The 19,032-nt window shown below is 43.2% G+C and overlaps 3 protein-coding genes across 6 annotated transcripts in view; 2 read left to right on the top strand and 1 right to left on the bottom strand.

The window, feature by feature from the left end:
• The window catches only part of nbas (NBAS subunit of NRZ tethering complex), a 129,819-nt gene extending 127,394 nt beyond the window's left edge, over positions 1–2,425 (bottom strand). The window contains exons 1-3 of the mRNA XM_035617330.2: positions 2,171–2,425; positions 1,619–1,670; positions 935–971 (exon numbers count right to left, since the gene is read on the bottom strand). Coding sequence (XP_035473223.2) covers positions 935–971; positions 1,619–1,670; positions 2,171–2,263 — 182 coding nt within the window. The 5' untranslated portion in view covers positions 2,264–2,425. The remainder of the gene's footprint in view (positions 1–934; positions 972–1,618; positions 1,671–2,170) is intronic.
• A 31-nt stretch (positions 2,426–2,456) lies between these two features.
• On the top strand, positions 2,457–9,107 carry ddx1 (DEAD (Asp-Glu-Ala-Asp) box helicase 1). The gene is made up of 26 exons (XM_035617331.1): positions 2,457–2,599; positions 2,723–2,774; positions 2,867–2,930; positions 3,018–3,047; positions 3,141–3,237; positions 3,338–3,385; positions 3,534–3,617; positions 3,772–3,855; positions 3,954–4,030; positions 4,123–4,195; positions 4,309–4,385; positions 4,478–4,592; positions 4,721–4,859; positions 5,059–5,119; positions 5,246–5,344; positions 5,445–5,534; positions 5,895–6,083; positions 6,205–6,256; positions 6,411–6,557; positions 6,968–7,059; positions 7,151–7,223; positions 7,354–7,426; positions 7,645–7,687; positions 7,794–7,889; positions 8,232–8,352; positions 8,533–9,107. The coding sequence occupies exons 1-26, from the start codon at positions 2,584–2,586 to the stop codon at positions 8,661–8,663; spliced, it is 2,223 nt and encodes a 740-aa protein (XP_035473224.1). The 5' UTR covers positions 2,457–2,583; the 3' UTR covers positions 8,664–9,107.
• Positions 9,108–10,346: 1,239 nt separating this feature from the next.
• The window catches only part of itsn2a (intersectin 2a), a 31,498-nt gene continuing 22,812 nt past the window's right edge, over positions 10,347–19,032 (top strand). For 3 of the 4 annotated variants that reach the window (XM_047328645.1, XM_035617906.2, XM_047328642.1), the window contains exons 1-2: positions 10,347–10,433; positions 16,475–16,547. In XM_047328645.1, coding sequence (XP_047184601.1) covers positions 16,541–16,547 — 7 coding nt within the window. In that variant the 5' untranslated portion in view covers positions 10,347–10,433; positions 16,475–16,540. The other variant, XM_047328644.1, reaches the window with a different exon arrangement.

Below are 19,032 nucleotides of genomic sequence, written 5' to 3'. Positions count from 1 at the left end.
CCACTGCAAGGCCACATACAACCATCTGTTAACACGTTATATCAGATACTGTGCAGTGACAGCAGAGTGACCAAGGTCAGCGTTTTCAGATTCGTGCTGAAAAGTGCGGAAATACTCATCTTGAATTGAGGATTGTTTCAGTGATAAACAAGGGGGGGAGGAATATTCGGTTGGTTTCAATGTGCAACTTCACTGATAGATGCATCTAAATTCTAAGCACTGAACCTTTAAATTGTGTTATACTATGAATTAAAGAAAAAGCAGTGTCTGAGCTAAACTCTGATCATTCAGTGTCTTCATGTGATATGAAATTGATAGAACATTATATTTTGACTACACATTAAAAAAATAAAATACTAAGTGGTTTTAAACTTCATTGCTATTTCACTCAGCGAAAGCCATAGTTTTAATGAGCACGGCTATAGTTTAAGACATCATCTCCAAACAGCTTTAATAACTAACTGCTCAGCAGGTGAGATGCATCGAAATCCGAGTAGCAACTGATTAATATGACTCAAAACAATATAAAAATATAAAACTAGACATACTGGGCAAAACATACTGATATTTGACCATCAAACCAAAGAAATTCCAATTTTATAGATCATATTGCTGTTTTGATCATTTTCATATGGCAGATGTTTTTTGTCCTTAGATTTTGTCAAGAAAACACTTCTGCATTCTTAGCACAGCTAATCGACATGTAAACGTGCTAACATACATTGGAAAGTCATAATTTTGCTTCAGTGTTTCAGTCAAATATATTACAGCAGACACCGTTTTTTTTTTTTAAATATCACAGAAATAAAATCACAACACAACTCGTATGGCTTGTCAGTCCATTATATAAGCTAAATGATGGCATGTCACATTACACATACATTTGGCAGAAACTGCACTGGCTCTGGGTATAGCGAAATGATGATGAACTCACCTGTACCACAAATAGTGCAGAATTAAGCGGAATGGCCCTGTAAGAAATTCCACAGAGTTAGAATGCAGAATTGTGGTAAATGTGTGATATAATGTTGTATTCTTTTACATGAAAAAAATAGCCTAAATAATAAAAAAAAATCTTTTGTCACATTCTAAATTAAGATCAGAGACGTGCGGTTAATGCAAAGTGAAGCTGGTGGGGGGGCCTAGCTCTATGATGTGCAGGACCTGAAAATCTCTCCAGTCAAACACAACAGGGGCTTCCCAGGACCAACAACCATCCATCCATCAATGGATCTGGCACAGCCCTACTATTGGATTTCAGGGAAATCGAATGTATCATGTATCGCAGGTTTTCATATCTTGCAGACAGTGCTGTCTGTGAGTGGCTGATTAAACGTATACATCCTTTCTTCATTTCAGAGTGGGCAAGCTATGTAGAAGTTGTCTATCCTTTAACACTAAGACCCTCATGATTCAAGAAGTCCTAATAGTTACAGTTGCCCTGTGTTTTGATTTTGGAATGAGATATAAAACAGCAGTGAGGCCAGGCGTCTGCTGAATTGAGGGGTGATCACAACAGTGTGGACGTGGTCGTCATGGCTACGGCCAGGTGGCTAAAACATGTTTCCTGATGAAGTGGGCCTGTGTGCAGAGAGGAGAGAAGAAAGGCGGAACTTACCCGTCACAGCTTTTGCAACAAGTGAAGTGTTGTGCTCCTTGTTGCCTCGCAACTGCAAATGATGGAAAGGAGACAGGTGAGCTCACCACTCGTCTCCTTCCTCGCACAAACAACGCAGTAGCCATTTCAGGACGTAATAAGTACTGGCATTGAATTTCAAATGAAAGTCCCGTAGATTCATTTCGTCACGTGACGTGGGTAACTTAGTGAGACGACGCTAACGGGGGTGACGTGAGAATACTGTCCTATAATGACAACAGTCTTCACAGCGAATGAAAGAAATGTGTGTGAACGAAGGAGGATGCAGCACGAGAGCTACACCGGCCCTCAACGCGGCACGACATGAGAATATGATGTTTCATTAGTGTTGCGAACTAACGCTAGCTGTGTTTGTGCTACGTGGCTTCGCGCGGCTGACCCCCCCCCCCCCCCCCCCCAACCAACCAACCAACCGGTGGCAGGTGACTTTCGGTGGCTGTTTTTACGAATAATTTCTCAAAACCAGAACAACACTGCGGTTTGACAATGGCCATACGTGGAAGTGTGACTCACCTGAGTGTCTGTCTCTGGCGGCCATTCAGTATTAACAAGTAAGTCGTATAAAATATTCTCCTCTTCGCTCTCCGTCAAGCTCGGGTCAGCCATGTTTACTTGAACAGGCTGTCAAACGTCTACGGTGGTCGGCACGGGACAAAATATACCCGTGAACTGCGTCGGGCAAGTGTAGTTAACCGCTCAGAAAAAAAACATTTTGACGTCGTCCCTTGTAACAATTTGATATCATAACAATAAAGCGAATGTACATCACGCATGACACGACAAGTTTATGGGTGTTTAGTGTTTCAGAGGAAATTCGCTATCCGGAACCAATGTACGGGTGAACCGCCGGTCCTCTAAACAAGTTGCACGGAGCTGCAACCTGTGAACACGTTACATCCGGTCGTGCTGTATTCGTAGCAGCAGTAATGGCAGCGTTCTCTGGTAAGACATTTCCATTTACTTTGTCATAATGGCGTCACATTCCCATTTGATTCCAATATGTCAGGCGACTTGTAAGAGCAACGTTCGCGCACCGAGTCGTTAAATGTGACTTGTGTTCAACAGAAATGGGCGTTATGCCTGAAATCGCGCAGGCTGTGGAGGAGTTGGACTGGCTGTAAGTGACTCGGGCTGGGAGCAGGTATCAGGCGTACGTCTCTGCGTTTTCTTCTCAATTCGCACCTGATTTATGTAAACCCTTGTTTTCAGGCTGCCTACTGACATCCAGGCAGAGTCTATTCCTCTAATTCTCGGCGGAGGAGATGTACTCATGGTAAGACTAGCTCTTGATCTCTGCCTGGTTCAGACACAGATTGTGCACAGTGCAACTCTTACATCATATTTGTTCTTCTTCGTATAGGCTGCAGAGACTGGCAGTGGTAAAACAGGAGTAAGTGCATGAAAACCACACAGTTCTTAAAATGCTACTCAATCTCTGCAATTTGCATTTGAATTTAAATGTACAATTTTCCGTCACCCTCAGGCCTTCAGCATCCCAGTGATCCAGATTGTGTACGAGACGCTGAAGGATCAGCAGGAGGGCAAGCAGGGCCGAGCGTCTGTCAAGACTGGAGGAGCTAGTGAGATCCCCTCAATATCACTGACTTGATTGTTTACAGTCTGCAGCTGAAATGTGTCCATGTCTGACATGCTCTATTTTCCCTCTTCTTCTTTTTTCAGTTTTCAACAACTGGCAGATGAATCCTTACGACCGCAGCACAGCCTTCGGTAAGAGCCGAAAATTAAACGCTTGGTGTCCTAATCAAACTCTGGAGGACGGTCTAACCTGTTAAAAGTGCAATCGTGTGTGTTCCAGCTTTGTCCTTTGTCGCATCTCCTCATCGTCACTTTTTTCTTTTTTCTTTTAACTGTACAGCAATCGGTCCAGATGGAATGTGCTGCCAGAGCAGGGAGTTTAAAGAGTGGCACGGCTGTCGCTCTACAAAAGGTGTCACCAAAGGTGTGTAATGCTAGAACTTAAAACTGTGGAAGTTTTTTTAAAATAACATAATTTCGGGTTAGATTAATTTCACATGGAAGCAACTATCAATTTGAAAGATCGTATCTTCCTTTACAGAAGTGACCTATCATTGTCCGTGTGTTTGTGTGTCCAGGGAAGTACTGTTATGAGGTGACATGCCATGATCAGGGTCTGTGTCGGGTGGGCTGGTCCACCAATCAGGCAGCACTGGACTTGGGTAAGCTCTTCCACTCATCCCAGTGTCCATGGTGGAAAACGTATAACAGCCAAATGTAAGTGTCTCAAGAGAACACCAATTATATCCTTTCTTTACAGGCACTGATAAATATGGATTTGGTTTTGGAGGGACTGGGAAAAAATCTAACAACAAGCAGTTTGACAGCTATGGAGAGGTAACAGAGGTTTTTTACTTTTTTTAATACAAGATTGTGAGGAAAATTCAGGAATAAATGTTTTGTCTCTTTGATTTCTTGCTACTCTGCAGGAGTTTACTATGCATGACACTATTGGATGCTACCTGGATCTAGACAACGGCCAAATTTCCTTCTCCAAAAATGGTCTCAGTAGTTCTAATTTCCATTATTGTGACTATGTAAGACATCAGTGGTTGATGGTAAATTACTAAGTGCTTAGATTTCTTTCCCCCTTTCTCTCTGGTTTCCTCCTCCAGGGAACGACCTCGGTGTGGCATTTGAGATCCCACAGAATCTGAGGAGTCAGACCTTCTTTGCCTCCTGTGTGCTCAAGGTAACACAAGAGAATGATTCAAATTGAAGTTTGAAGAGGGGGGGGGGACACATGCTGCTGTATACAAAATGTCTTCTTTAATTTTCTGCCAGAATGCTGAGCTGAAGTTCAACTTTGGAGGAGACAACTTTAAACACCCTCCAAAAAGTGGCTTTGTTGCCCTGGATCAGGCACCAGAGGGTCACTCTGTCAAATCCTTGCAGACAGGTGCGTGGATGTGAAATCCCCCTTTCAGTTTACATTTCTTTTAAACCAGGCACAAAGTCGTCATTTGGCAAAACAACTTCATTGATTGATTCCTTTATTGATTAACTGTCCCTTTACTTTCTGTGCAGGCAGCGCTAAAATCAGTCAAGTGAAAGCAACATCCAATGCACCCAAAGCCCTGATCATCGAGCCGTCGAAAGAATTAGCTGAGCAAACTCTCAACGTCGTCACACAGTTTAAGAAATATGTGGATAACCCCAAACTCAGGTAGGTTACACTGAGCTGGCACTGACACTGGATGGCACAAATAGAAAATCAACTCCTGTCTATTTCGCAGTGTTATTCTTTTTTTTTTAATGTTACCTTACAGTATTTTCCAGCATTTGCAAGTATATCTGTAATACCCATTTGATGCCAGCAGATGGAGTCAGTGCTCAGTGTATAATTAATCGACCTGTCACTGCAGGGAACTACTGGTGATTGGTGGCGTGCCTGCCAAGGAGCAGCTGGCTGCTCTTGAGCAGGGGGTATGTGAGATGTCACGTCTCCGAACAATCATTAGGTTTTAATCAGTGTTAATAACGACATACACCATCCTCTTTCTGCTGCGCCCTCATTCATGCTTTCTTCCCTCTGCCTTTGTGGTTCATCAGATCGACATTGTGGTGGGGACACCCGGCAGACTGGACGACCTTATATCCACCGGGAAACTCAGTCTGTCTCAAGTCCGCTTCCTGGTCCTGGATGAGTGTGTACGTTCAACACATCTTCTGCACTTCAAAAACTCCCTGACCCTGTTACATTAGAAGCGCAGATTGTCATTATCCGTGTGTTTGGTTTCCCTGTCCCCAGGATGGCCTCCTGTCAGCAGGCTATACAGACTTCATCAACAGAATCCATAACGAGATCCCACAGGTCACCTCCGACGGCAAGAGACTGCAGGTAAGACTTGGGTCGAGTTGCATGTGTGAACAAAAAAACGTTTCAGTGACAACAACTTAAGAAAGCTTGTAACGATGATGTAAGCACAGTTACAGCATTTTCTGCTCCATATTTAGGAAACTCTGGCAATTTTAAATTGGAGGCACAGATGGGATAGATAGACAGCAACGCTGTCTGGGCAGCTAACAGAGTTGCACATTAAACTGAATCTGTTATCATAGTAACATAAATCCCGAGAGTGTGTTTCATTGTCTAACCGCAAGCTGGATGAGTGTGGAAATTTAACAAAAATTATATCCATGTATTTCAACTCCAGAGCTCTGGTAGCTAAATCTGATTTCCCTTTGATTTTTTTTCCAGGTGATTGTGTGCTCAGCCACTCTGCATTCCTTTGACGTGAAGAAGTTGTCCGAGCGCATCATGCACTTTCCCACGTGGGTGGACCTGAAGGGGGAGGACTCCGTTCCAGAGACGGTCCACCACGTGGTGGTGCCTGTCAATCCGAAGAATGATCGTCTGTGGGAGAGACTGGGCAAGAATCACGTCCGGGTAGGTCCCACATGTATTCGTATCAGAAGTAATTTGTAGTAGTTTGTTTGTTTGTTGGCCTTTCTCTCTGTTGGTTTAGATGAATGTGCTTTTCTTATTTGATCTGTTTTTCTGTGGATAGACTGATGAAGTCCATGCCAAAGATAACACTAAACCAGGAGCCAATTCTGCAGGTAAGAGCAGATAAGCTTAAGATTTTTGACTTTATGAATTCATCACTCAAATACAACTTGTGAGATCTAAAAATATAGATGTTAAATTGTCATTATCCTTTTTCTGTATAGTCATGAATGAGCCCTCAATAACAAACGTCTGTGTTTGTTTTAGAAATGTGGTCAGAAGCTATCAAGGTTCTGAAGGGCGAGTACGCGGTGAGGGCCATCAAAGAGCACAAGATGGACCAGGCGATAGTCTTCTGCCGCACCAAGATCGACTGTGACAACATGGAGCAGTACTTCATCCAGCAAGGAGGAGGTAGGAGGCGTTGGTGCCATTTAGTTCAGACCTGGTGTTAACATCCACATCAGTGCATCTGAGCTGTCCTGAGGACGCATTTGAGTTGTGATCACATGCGGAGGTGGTGTGAGACGCATGTGGCCGCATTGGCGGACCGCCTGACGTCCTCTGACCTGCTGCAGTTTCACAATGAACCAAAATGACTTTTACATTTCTCAGTGTTTCCCATCCTGTACATTGATTATTTGTGGCCACTGCCAGAACATCAACATCAATATTGACAGCCACATATTGATTCTATTTTTCTTTTCTTCTTCTTTTTTTTTTTGAGTGGGAACATCCAATTGTGTATATACTGTGAAGACACAAAAGAATGTTGAAAAAAATCAATGTGAGACATTTTTCCTGTGATGAATTCTTTTCTCCAGGTCCAGACACTAAAGGCCACCAGTTGTCTTGCGTTTGTCTCCATGGCGATCGCAAGCCCAATGAGCGAAAAGGCAACTTGGACCGTTTTAAGGTAAAGGAACGAAAAAATCCATGATGTTCTTTGTCAAAGTATAACCAGTTATCTTGTACTTTTAAGTTTTTGTTGTCCTTGTTTTTTTCAGAGGAAAGAGGTGAGACTTCTGATCTGCACAGATGTGGCTGCCAGAGGAATTGACATCCATGGAGTTCCCTTTGGTAAGAAAAACTCAATAGTCTTTCAACATAATACCTGAAACCAATATTGCTACACACGCTTTAAAATGCTGATCTATGTATGAAATCTCTGCCTCCAATTCTCACAACATTAACTTTTTTTTTCCTTCAGTAATTAACGTCACCCTGCCAGATGAGAAGCAGAATTATGTCCATCGCATCGGCAGAGTTGGAAGAGCCGAGAGGTAAATCGTTTGGCGAATTAGATGAAATTATAATTTTTTATATTTTCTGATGTTTTCATCCGATTTCTTTTTTTTGTAAAATCAAATGAAAATAACCAAATACTTAATCACTGCAACCTGAAATGTGCGCATAACACACCTTAAAAATGTCTAATCACAATATGATTTAAGTGAAATACAAGAGTGTTAAAATGGTGTCTTTTCCCTTTAACTCACAGAATGGGACTGGCCATCTCCTTAGTTGCTATGGAAAAAGAAAAGGTATTTTGGGGGTGATAGAAACACACAGATTCTCATTTTGAAGGGGTTTTTGTTGTTGTTTTTGTAATTTATGTATAATTTAAAATGCGTCTCTCAATCTTTGCAGGTGTGGTACCACGTCTGCCCGAACCGAGGCAGAGGCTGCTACAACACCCGGCTGAAGGAGGACGGAGGTTGCACCATCTGGTACAACGAGAAGGAGGTGAACAAAGATGCAGAAACTTAATCAAGTTAAAGGCAGCGAGTGAAATTTTCTGTTTTGACACACGGCACCATCCCAGCGTCAGCAGAGGGCTGTTTAGGTGATTTGCTGCAGGCGAATTTTGTCATCCTGGCAGAAATGGTGCCTCTTGGGTTTGAAGGGTAATTCAATATATTCACAGTGAAAACCTTAGTGGGCAGTAAATTGTTTGTTGTTTTTGTTATTTACTTATTTTTAATTTGATAGAACTGAAAGCTCAAGCACACACACTTTTGTCCCTGTTTTACACTCCTCATCACACACTCTCAATACTGTTTGTAATCCTTTTTCCTCCGATCACAGCTCCTGTCCGAAATCGAGGAGCATCTGAAGTGCACCATCACCCAGTGTGAGCCGGACATCAAAGTACCTTTGGATGAGTTTGACGGAAAGGTCACCTATGGTCAGCGCAGGGCATTGGGAGGTATGTGCAACAATGGAGGGACAACAGGAGAGAGGGAAACAAAGATTCCTGCACTAAACTGACGTGACTGCAGGAACAGCAACTGAACAGTGATTGCAATGAGCATTGTATCGCTATTGACATTGATCATTCACTGTGTTTATGTTGAGCTTGAACATCAAACCTGTTGCTTTTCTCTAGGCGGTAACTACACGGGCCACGTGGACGTGCTGGCTCCAACTGTCCAGGAGCTCGCTACCCTGGAGAGAGATGCCCAAACTTCCTTCCTCCACCTCGGATACATGCCAAACCAGCTTTTCAGAGCTTTCTAAACATCACCTCAACTAGCTCTTACACTGTAGGCTGCTGATTCAGAATCAAGAAAATGGTACAGTATCCTACCCACCTGCAGCTAGAGAATACTGAATCTGTGTGCAAGCAAAATCGGCAATGTGCAGTAAACACAACTCAAAAAGAAACCTCTCTGCAGTGAGCGTCCATAGGATAACCGGACTCCTGATGTCTATTTAATCAAGTTATTTAGATTTAATATTTGAACAGGGGCCTCTGCCCTCTTTGTTTTGAGAGGCTACATCTCAAAGGCCCTCCCTGCGCGGCAAACCTAATTTGATAGATTTTTGTGTTTTATGTTTCCTGATTGATACAACTAAATTAAATATTTAAGTTTCCCTCTGGTGTAAGTGGCTGAATAGTCGGTGCAGTTAAGTGGCTCGATTTTTGTTTTTTCTGAAAATAAACTCGAGTGGCCCGCTCAATTCGCCGTCTCATCTTTCTTCTTGTTGTTTACTCTTAGAAAGGAAGATAAATCGATATCAATTAATCGTACTACATTTCTGCTAATAACTATAAGACAGTGGCTTATGTATATATTTATCTCAGTAATTGATGTGAATTAATATATATATCAGGTCCAACAGGAATATGAAGCTTACCTGTCCCAACAACCATTTGCTCAAAACCAACAAACAAATCCCTAAGGTTAAGTGAATGTGCCTTTTCAAAATAAAAGTTGCTTGTAAAGTAGAAGGGGAAAGTGGATGGTGGAACTGTTGCAGGTCGGTTGGATCCGAGCCAGGCAAATCAATCTGACCATATGCAGCTCTTCTCCAATATGCAGTATCATCAGTCATGAATCCCAATCACATTTGGGCGAGTGTCCTGCTGTCAGCAAAGTATAAAGGTATGTACAGTGAGACATTCAAATGCTTACAAACATTTAAAATCTAATTCACACGCAAATTGAGATAGACATTATTCACATTACATCATATACATTATATAGTATATGTACATTATTGTATATATCTTATGTGTATTATAAATTAAAGTATATATAATATAGATTATATTACATAATTTATCATATATTATTAAATACATTATACACTCCATCTGAAGTCATCTAAAGAAAAACACTAATAAGAGAATTGCCAATATCTGTGCAATAAACACAATTATGACACATAGCTGGGACATTGTAAACTCTGTGTGCTTAGACTATGGAACAGTGTGACTGAGTGGTTGACATAGTAATAATTTGTAGTTTGTATGTGTTAAGTGCAGACTTTTTGACTGACACCATGATAAAAGGCGCCTAACTGAGTCAAAGAAATGACTTGTCAGGTCTATTGGGAGGAGAGACTGTTCATTTATGACAGGCAGGGCCGGCCCAAGGCATAAGCGAACTAAGCGTCTGCCTAGGGCCCCTGGCCACCGAGGGGCCCCCACTCTGCTCCGTGTCACCTTGAATAATAAAGTGCAAATTAACACCGGACCACTATTGTGAGTTGGCTTCTTTTAAGGATTAAAAAAACCCAGAAGCGTAGGAGGCTGACTCTGGGGCACAACTCAAATGCTGGTGTGTGGCATTGGCGAGTCTTATTCTGAAAGGTCCGCCCAGAAGTCCTCCGAGTAGCGTGTAGTTCGCGTGCAGCTTGACAGACTCTGGAGACGCCCACTTCCAGTCCGCACCGGCCCCGCCCCCTGATCGTCTCCTCCCTCCTCCCTCCTCCTCCTCCTCAGCAGATCGCCCCGGTCTGCAGCCTGGATGTCGGATCTCAGCTGTGCCGCCGCCGCAACAGGTAAATGAGCAGCAAATCGTCTGAAATAGCAAGTGTGGCACAGGGAGAAGGCACAAGGCGCCGCCGACCTTGTGTGCACCTGCGGGCCGGGAAGGTAAGACTGATGTTGTGCTCTTGAAATCCTACGACGCGTCAACACGGCGGCTTGGTTGAGCTGCGGACCGCGGTCCTGTATGTCATCACCGTCCTCTGACCTCTGACCATCCATCCTCTGACCGTCCTGTGACCATCCTGTGACCATCCATCCTCTGACCATGTGTGCAAACCTGCCTGTAGAACCCCGGGGGAGACGGTCCATTGTCGCCTTTTGAAATGAAGAACATCGCCCAAGATTGACAAAAACAAAAAAAAAATGCTCATCAGGTTTTTTTTTACGTGTTTTGAAATTTTCTCTAATTTCATTTTTATTAATCTCCCAAATTAGATTAAAGAGGAAATGAAATGCAAGTAACCAAGACGGGGCAGTTGGGCTACAGATCGCCTCCTGTGTTGTCAGGACAATGCACTGCCTCTGACAGTATTCAGTGTCTTGGGTGCATGGTGAGATGGACACTGGAAACATATATTGGGTTGTTTCTTTTGTGGATGTTGAAGCAGGTGCGAGTGGCTCTTTTGTGGGTTCATGCCATAGAATATAAACCAGGGAGGTTATTCATCTTTGTAAATGTACAAACTTTGGATTGGATCGTGTGGAAATGACAGATGTGTCAAGGAGATGAATTATAAAGGGGAGGGGGTTTCTGGAATTCCCCATAGAGGTCTGGTGAGTGTCTGTGACAGCCTCACCTGACCCAGCACTCTTGCAGACCTAAATATAGATTTGCAGGATTTAATCCCGTCTGGTGTGTGTCATATTTATAATTTTTGTCTGAAAGGAACCCTCGAGTTTAAACCCATACGCCTGTGGGGTCTGATGGTTGTCTCACTCACCCGAGCTTTACAGTGATTGATGTGTAGACTCATTGTCAGTTCAACGCAGTTTCATATTCTTGTGCGAGGCAACTGGTGTAAGTGTAGCTGTTTATGTATGCTGGTGTTCATTCACTGCAGTATCAACCAATTACAGAGATTGCTCTGTGTGTGTGTGTGTGTGTGTGTGTGTGTGCGTGTGTGTGTGTGCGTGCGTGTGTGTTCAGCTGCTCTCAGTGAAAATAGAAAGGGGAGGCTCTCTTTGCTGAAGTGGCAAAGTCCATTTAAACTGTACTTCCTATGGCATCTGGCCCAATCCCAGGGACTGTTGCATATCTACCTGCCAAAACACAAAGCATTATATAACATACACAAACACATACACAAGCATATGCAATCGTCCTCTTATCGCGAGTGGGGGCCAAATGATATTCATGGTATATTTTGATGTAACGGTCACATGTAGATGGGACAGTGTGGTATTGTTCCTGGAGTCAAGAGTGAAACTCTTGTGCCAAAGTTTCTCAGGTAAGGATCTGAGGTCAGACATACTGCTTAGTGTGCATTTTAAAAGTTGGGGGTGGGGAGCATAGGGGAAGTAGAGGCTTTTGGTGTATCATTGCTCGAGGTGACCCACATACGCATCAAAAGGATGAATATGAGGATAATTATTTCGGGGTAGGAGGCGTCCCGATTTTCACCTGCAGCACAACAGAGGAAGGTGTGTGTGTGTGTGTGTGTGTGTGTGTCTGCTGTTGTGCCTGTGTGTTTCTGTGCACTTGTGAACAGGCACAGAAATGCAAGCACACACACACACACGCACACACACACGCACACAGGCTTCTTTCTTCCTTGGTCTCCCAGCAAAGCTTCCTGGGCTGTGTCTGCCAGAACAGGGTCCCCCTCTGTGTGCGCGAAGTGTGTGTGTGTGTATGTCACACACACACACACACACACACAGGGCCGACACATTGATACGCACATCCGACTTGGTCCAGTGCAGTGCACACAGGTGTCAATCAGCATGCAGGGCAGAGTCAAAGGGTCTTTGATTCATTTTATCGCAGCAAACCACTGGCCCTTATAGTGACTCACACTGTTCCTCAAATCAGAAACTTGAAAAGTGCTACGTGTGGCATTTCTGGACATCAATACACTGTCTATGCGCGGTATGCATTGCTTTGGCTGCTGCCACGACGACAGGGACCCACAGTAAGAGGGGGATGGACGGTGCGCCACATTACAGCCTTATTGTGGTCCCCAGACGATTAGATTGAACGTTCAGTAACGTCCTCTGACAGTGCATTAGATTGATAGTTAAGGCCAGGGTTTCAGAAGTTCAACAAGTGCTGGCATGACTTTAAAGGTGACATTATGCTCATATTCAGGTTCATACTTTTAATGTGGGTGACCACTTGAAAAGGGTTAACATCAGTGTCCTCATACTGCCCATACCTGCAGCGTCTCTTTTCACACTCTGTCTAAACACCGGTCTGCTCTGATTGGCCAGCTGGCCCAGTCTGTTGTGACTGGTCAACCGACTTCAAAATGTGCAGGAAATGTCACGCCCCTTCACCAGAAAAGTGGAGATTCTCAGATCGGGGGCGGGGTTACCCCAAAAGAGTCCAACTGTGACATCAGAGTGGGAGATAAATCTGAACCAGTCGCTCAGAGCCAGGCTGCGGGGTTGAGCCAGCTCACAAAAGCCAACAGGCTGGTCTTTTGTTTGTGGGTTGGCAGGAACCACAGATACCCACATTGATGTGCACAAACACTGAAAAAGTAAGTTTAATTTGAATGTGCATACCCCAAACCTTGACACAAATGATTCCCTTATCTCTCTTGCGACATGACCTCTGTCACATCAACCGGGTGCGAGGTAGATCAAATCAGAAACGAGTTCCTTCTTCAGTCTCTCCTGGGATCATTCTCGGAATCATCCGTGAACCAGGCTCTGCAGTCGGTGTTGATGGTCAGCGTGTCCTCTCAGCCTTCTGTTGATCCTGTGTTGTTGTTTATCCAGGATGTGTCCTGTTTGAACAACAACGCCAATAGGAGATACTATCTTCAAACCACACACACACACACACACACCTTAGGGTGGAAAGGTGTTTGTGTATGAGGGCGTTAATACATAAGTGTTTGCACAAAGGAAAAGGCAGCACACATGCAGTATATACACACGCATGTACAGCTGAGTTGCAGCTTAGACTGTAAAGCAATGGTTCACCTAGTAATGAATATTGTGTCATTATCCTCTCAGCTTCATGTCAGTCAAAAACATGTTTGAGCACTTTATTAGGAACAGACTGTGAATAAAAATGGACATAGTCACCAGGTCCAAAAAGTGAAGCCAATGTGGAAGTGCCTTGAACCTGTATTCTCTCTAATGGTGCTTTGCAGTGCTGCCACATGGTTGTTGTTTCTGTTATTTAGCCCATATCCTGAAGTGGCGGGTGGACAAATTAATAATAAACACTATTAATGTAATGTATTACAGTTCAACAGCACCATAAACTACATCCTCAAAAAGGACCATAAAGTTGGATCCATAAACTGAACATTATGACCATCATTAGGGAACATTTATTGTAGGACATTTATGTTATATTGCATGAGTTTTGGCTAAGGTGTACCTAATATTCTGCCAAGTGGGCATACAACACAAAATAGTTTACGCAGTAGTGAGCAGTAAATTGCCATTTTTGATGCTTACTCATCATCATTTTGCATCACACAATGTTAATTGTTGCATAAAATCTGGAGCATTGCATCATGGGATTCTCACCGGAATGTAGTTATTCACTCAGAATTCAGCTAGTTTTAGAATACTTCAAAGTTACATAGAACTTAGTGTGGAAACCAAACTGTCTAAAACCCAGTTCATGATGCAATGACATTTTTTTCTGTGTAGCTGCTTCCTTCCTTTGTAACGTCTCTATATTGTTGTGTGTATTTTCCTAGATTGATTCATAGTTATGGATTTGAAGTGTGTCAATTGTTTGCTTGTGTGTGTGTGTGCGTGTGCGTGTGTGCGTGTGCGTGTGTGTGTGTGCAACAGCAGACATATTCCAGTGCATGCGCAGGCGTACGCCATAGAGAGCGGTTCATTGCTCTTTAGTAATTGGCAGTGTCGGCATGTACAGAGAATGATTTATACTACAACCACCACGGTCTCCCCTCCAGAAATTCACAGGGAGAGAAGGTGCAGCAGAGTGACCCGAGCAGAAGGAGAGCGAGTGATGCTAGACGTCAGGCGTGAATCCTATAAGAGGGGATGCGTGTCGGAATGAGGGATTAATAAGAAATAGGGGAGCTGAAATGGAGTGAGTGGAGAGGGAAGTGAGGGAAAACATGAGGCAATGATTCGGTGAAAGCAGAGAGGAGATTGCTCAGATCCAACAGGAATCAGAGCAGAGGAGAAACCTCGCTTGTTATCTCGAGATAGATGCATGGAGGAAAATACTAGTTAAGCTCCCTCTACAGAGAAGGGCACATTTTCAATTTGATGTAGCAAGCATGAGTGATCAAGACTGCGTGGAGTATATTGCCAGAGCAATTGAATTGAAAAATGATTCAGTGACAACAGCAGGAGCAAAGGAAGAGGATTAATAGAGGACATGAAACGATGGAGTAGACGTGCACGGAGCCCATGGGCTCATCTGTCCTCTCTAGCCCCCGGGAACCTGCCGATGATCCTAAAGAGGAGTCTCATCAGCTGGGCCAGGCTGTGTATTAAGATGTAGATTTATAGATGTGATACCTTTAAATAAACAATATTTATATTCATGATTAGGATCTAGAATATTTACATCCCTAATAAATGGACAAGAACAGAAAGACAAGCATTCTTATTGAGACAAATCTGTACTATTAATAATTATTAGGACAAATGCTTATATTCTCAAGACAAATGTTTATATTTTTTAGTACTAAGCCAGATATTTATCATCATATATCAAAATATTTGTATATCTGATAAGACAAAATCTATTTTAACCTTCTATTTTCCCATGGGCACAAGTATTCATAGTCCTAATAAGGTTAACATATTTATATTCATAATAAGACAAATAAATATATATATATATGTATATATATATAGAGAGAGACAGAGAGAGGGTTAATATTTATACACCTAATAAATGAACAAGATGGAAAAGACAAATATTTTTATCTAAACAAATTTCTACTATTAATACCCAGTATAAGACAAATGTTCATGTTCTCAAGACAAAGACAAGACATATCCATACTCCTGCCAAGGCAAATATTCATAGTCCTAATAAGGTAAACATGTCCATGATAAGATAAATATTTATATCACCAATTAAGACAAAAATGTATGTTACAAATAAGTCGTATTTTAAATCCTAAGAGGGAAAAACAATGTTTGTTACTAGTAAGACAAATATTTAGATTATTGTGATTATTATTATTTATATTAGGATATTTATATTCCTAGTGAAACAAATATTATATTAATAATATGTATATCCCTAAAAAGTATATATAAATATACATTTAAAGACAAATTATTATTTTGCTAATAGTAAGACAATGTTTTTGTTTCTGACAAAAGATGAAGCTTATGTAGATGGTCAATACATGTAAACACACATATAACAAACAAAGGAATTACCTGTGGGGAAATAAAGAAGATGTGCAAAATCTTGTGTTGTCGAGCTGCCACCTGTGATCTGAGAGCCGACGGCTGCCTTCCTCCCAGACCACCGTCATCCCTGCCTGCTCTGTGTCCCTCAGCCGTCTGTCCTCCTGTTGCCCACACCTCCCTGCATTGTCTGTATCCCTGCTCTTCCTCATCCATCCTCGGCTCTCTCTGTCATTTTCTCCCCCTCCTCTCTCTTTATTTCCCCTCCTCTGTCCCTCCCTCGCTCTGTCATCCCTCGCCGTGTTTGCCGTCCTCCGTGCCTTCCTTGCATTGTTAACAGAAAGATGAGGCTTTTTTCCCCCCCTTTGCTCTTGCACGCATTCATATTCTGTTCTGTTCCCCTATTTCACTCACACGTGCACGCTTGCGTTCCTCACTTCTACTCTCTGCCTTGTGGCACACACACACACACACACACACACACAATTACACTCACATCTTTCTCTGTCTTTCTCTGCAGATGTCTGAGCGCTAGCCAGCTGAGTAGAGGACTTCCCTCTCTGCCCCGTGCTCTCCACCTGCAGCCATGAACGGTAGGAACATTTTGTTTTCGTCCTACTTGCAGGTGTGCTCTTGATGCGTACAGTCCATCTGAGGTATATATGCCTCTGCAAATATGTGGAGGGTGGTCAGGCTGAAGGGGGACAGAACTGGCCAATAAGCAGCAAGTGAGTGCATTTGTTTCTGTCTGATGTTCATATTTTTGTGTAGTGTGTGATCGCCTGTCCCAGCATCTGTAAGATGTGAGTTGTTGTGAAGACGAGACCTGAGAACCCTCAGATTGTGTTCATGGGATATTGATCGGGTGCTGAAGTGAAAGATCAGACTTTGACTGAACCCATCTCCGATTCCCATGACACTGTCGCTGTGCGTTGGTGTGAGAAGAACCTCGGGATAATGACCTTTAATCACTCATTTGAAATGACTAAATTGATGGCGTGTTCTTAAATGTATCATACACCATAATATTATAATGTTACTGCTGAATGCCTCTTGTGGGAAACTGCGTGTGTTTTGTCCTTCGTACGGACGGAGTCGGTCAGCTGTGTGTGTGTGCATTGGTGTGTCCAGCCTTTGTAGGTGAGTAAGTCATTAAGTCATGACTTGCTCTGTTAAAAAAAAGTGCAGTTTGCGAGCATGAGGTCTGTATTTCAGATCTTTGCTTTATTGCACCAACAGCACAGTTAATCTGCAATGATGCAATTCTAAAGCCATGAGTCTATGAAACACGCCTTGAGAAGGAGAGGAGTGTCTGTGTGTGTTTTTGTGTCGACTGTAACGCTGCAGTGTGCGGAGAGTGTTTATCCACTGTAGCTATCTGAAACATAACCTCGTCGTCCCCAGGTGAAGTGTTTGACGTGTAAATAGTTCTGAAAGCCGCGATGTGGTTTCCCCCCCGGACGACGTGCGCCGGGCGTCTGGAGGTTTGACGGTCTTGGGGACTGTGTAGCACTTCGACCAACAACGAGGCCTGTCACGATAATTACATTAACGACTTATCGTACGACACATGAATATGGAAATCAATAATCTTTATCGACCTCAATGACATGCGCGTTCGTTGACATAACAATGAACGTCAACTGCAGTTCGGCAGAGTCCCGCTGCTTCTGTCCTCGTGGTGTGAACTATCCCATTAACCTGAAAAATGTGAGGCCTCAAGCTCTGAGGCCAATTTGCAGTCCTGCATTCATGTCATGGAAACAGATAAAACCACTCAGCCTCTAATACTCATCAGCTTCTTCTTCTTTTTTGGCATCTTTCTGTCTGGCCTCACGTCGAGTGGCCATATGTTTCCAACACTAGCATCAGACCCCAGTGGATTTTTCCTGCCATCGCCTCGTCCCACTTATTCCTGAGTCCACTGACGGGCCCGTGGACGTGGCCACGCTGGAGACACGTCCCGCGGGCACTGTGCTAAATGTCGCCTCCCTTTTTCCTCACTCCCCATGGCTCCTAAGCGTGGGTCTGTCAAAGCCGACGAGACAATGCGAAGAATGCTCACATCTCTCCGCGAGATTAATTACTCTCTCCTTTTTAACGGCTGCGTTTTTGCTGACGAGGCCAAAAGTAGGTCGGCCACCGCGAGCTGCTTATAAGGCAGTCGGCAGCGTTTGCTCACAAAAACAGACCTTTTATTGTTTCTGCTCATACATATACTTAATTGTATACCCAACTCTATCCTTGCTCCAATTTCATCTTCTGGTGCTGTTACTGTTGCTTTGCAGTGCAGTGTGTCATTCCTGTGTGCCAGCGGGTTGTTTGGGTTAGTGTTAGGGAGGAAGTTCCATCATGGGCAGGGTGGCATTTCCTGAAGCGGGGGAATACAATTACAGCATGGATACCAGGCCTATAAAGACATATGCACCCACAACATCTGCAATAATAGTAATATTTAACCTTTAAAATAGGACAGAAGAGGAATCTCACTCTCGCCTGATAAAAGTATTGTCGTTCATGTTGAGATGAAAAGTTGAGATATTGTGTAGTGTCTTCTTTTTCTGACATCAGTCAGAACTGTGATTAATACTGTAGTGCACTGTTGTTAGCAGTACAGATGGTACAAACACTGAATCATCATGCAATAAAAAAAAAAAGTGACATACCTCGGCCGGATAACATCCGTGAAGTCGGCCCATTCAAATGGCTGCAATGTTAATTTTGACCCAGATCTTGATATGGTATGGACATTGTGTTTCTTTCCTGCTCAAATATAATTGTCATGTATTCTTTCCTTGTATTCCCTTCCTTACACATAGATAAAAATACACTAAATAATATTAAAACACCATGATGATTTAGTCCTGTTCATAGCAGGACGTTTAAGGGAGTTTTAAACCAATGATGTGTAAGGATTGTGTCTGAGGGCTGTACCACTGCGGTTCCCATTGGCATCAGGAAGGCCCGTCTGTCGCCTCGGAGCCGAGAAACGTGAGGTGGTCGGGAGGTGAGCTTCACAAGCTCTCTCTGGATGTTTTTTTAATTTTTTTACTGGTGATAAACCAGTCCATTACTCAG

The sequence above is a fragment of the Scophthalmus maximus genome, chromosome 18 (genome assembly GCF_022379125.1).
Source record: "Scophthalmus maximus strain ysfricsl-2021 chromosome 18, ASM2237912v1, whole genome shotgun sequence".
Lineage (NCBI taxonomy): Eukaryota > Metazoa > Chordata > Actinopteri > Pleuronectiformes > Scophthalmidae > Scophthalmus > Scophthalmus maximus.
This window is presented reverse-complemented; position numbering and strand designations above follow the sequence as displayed.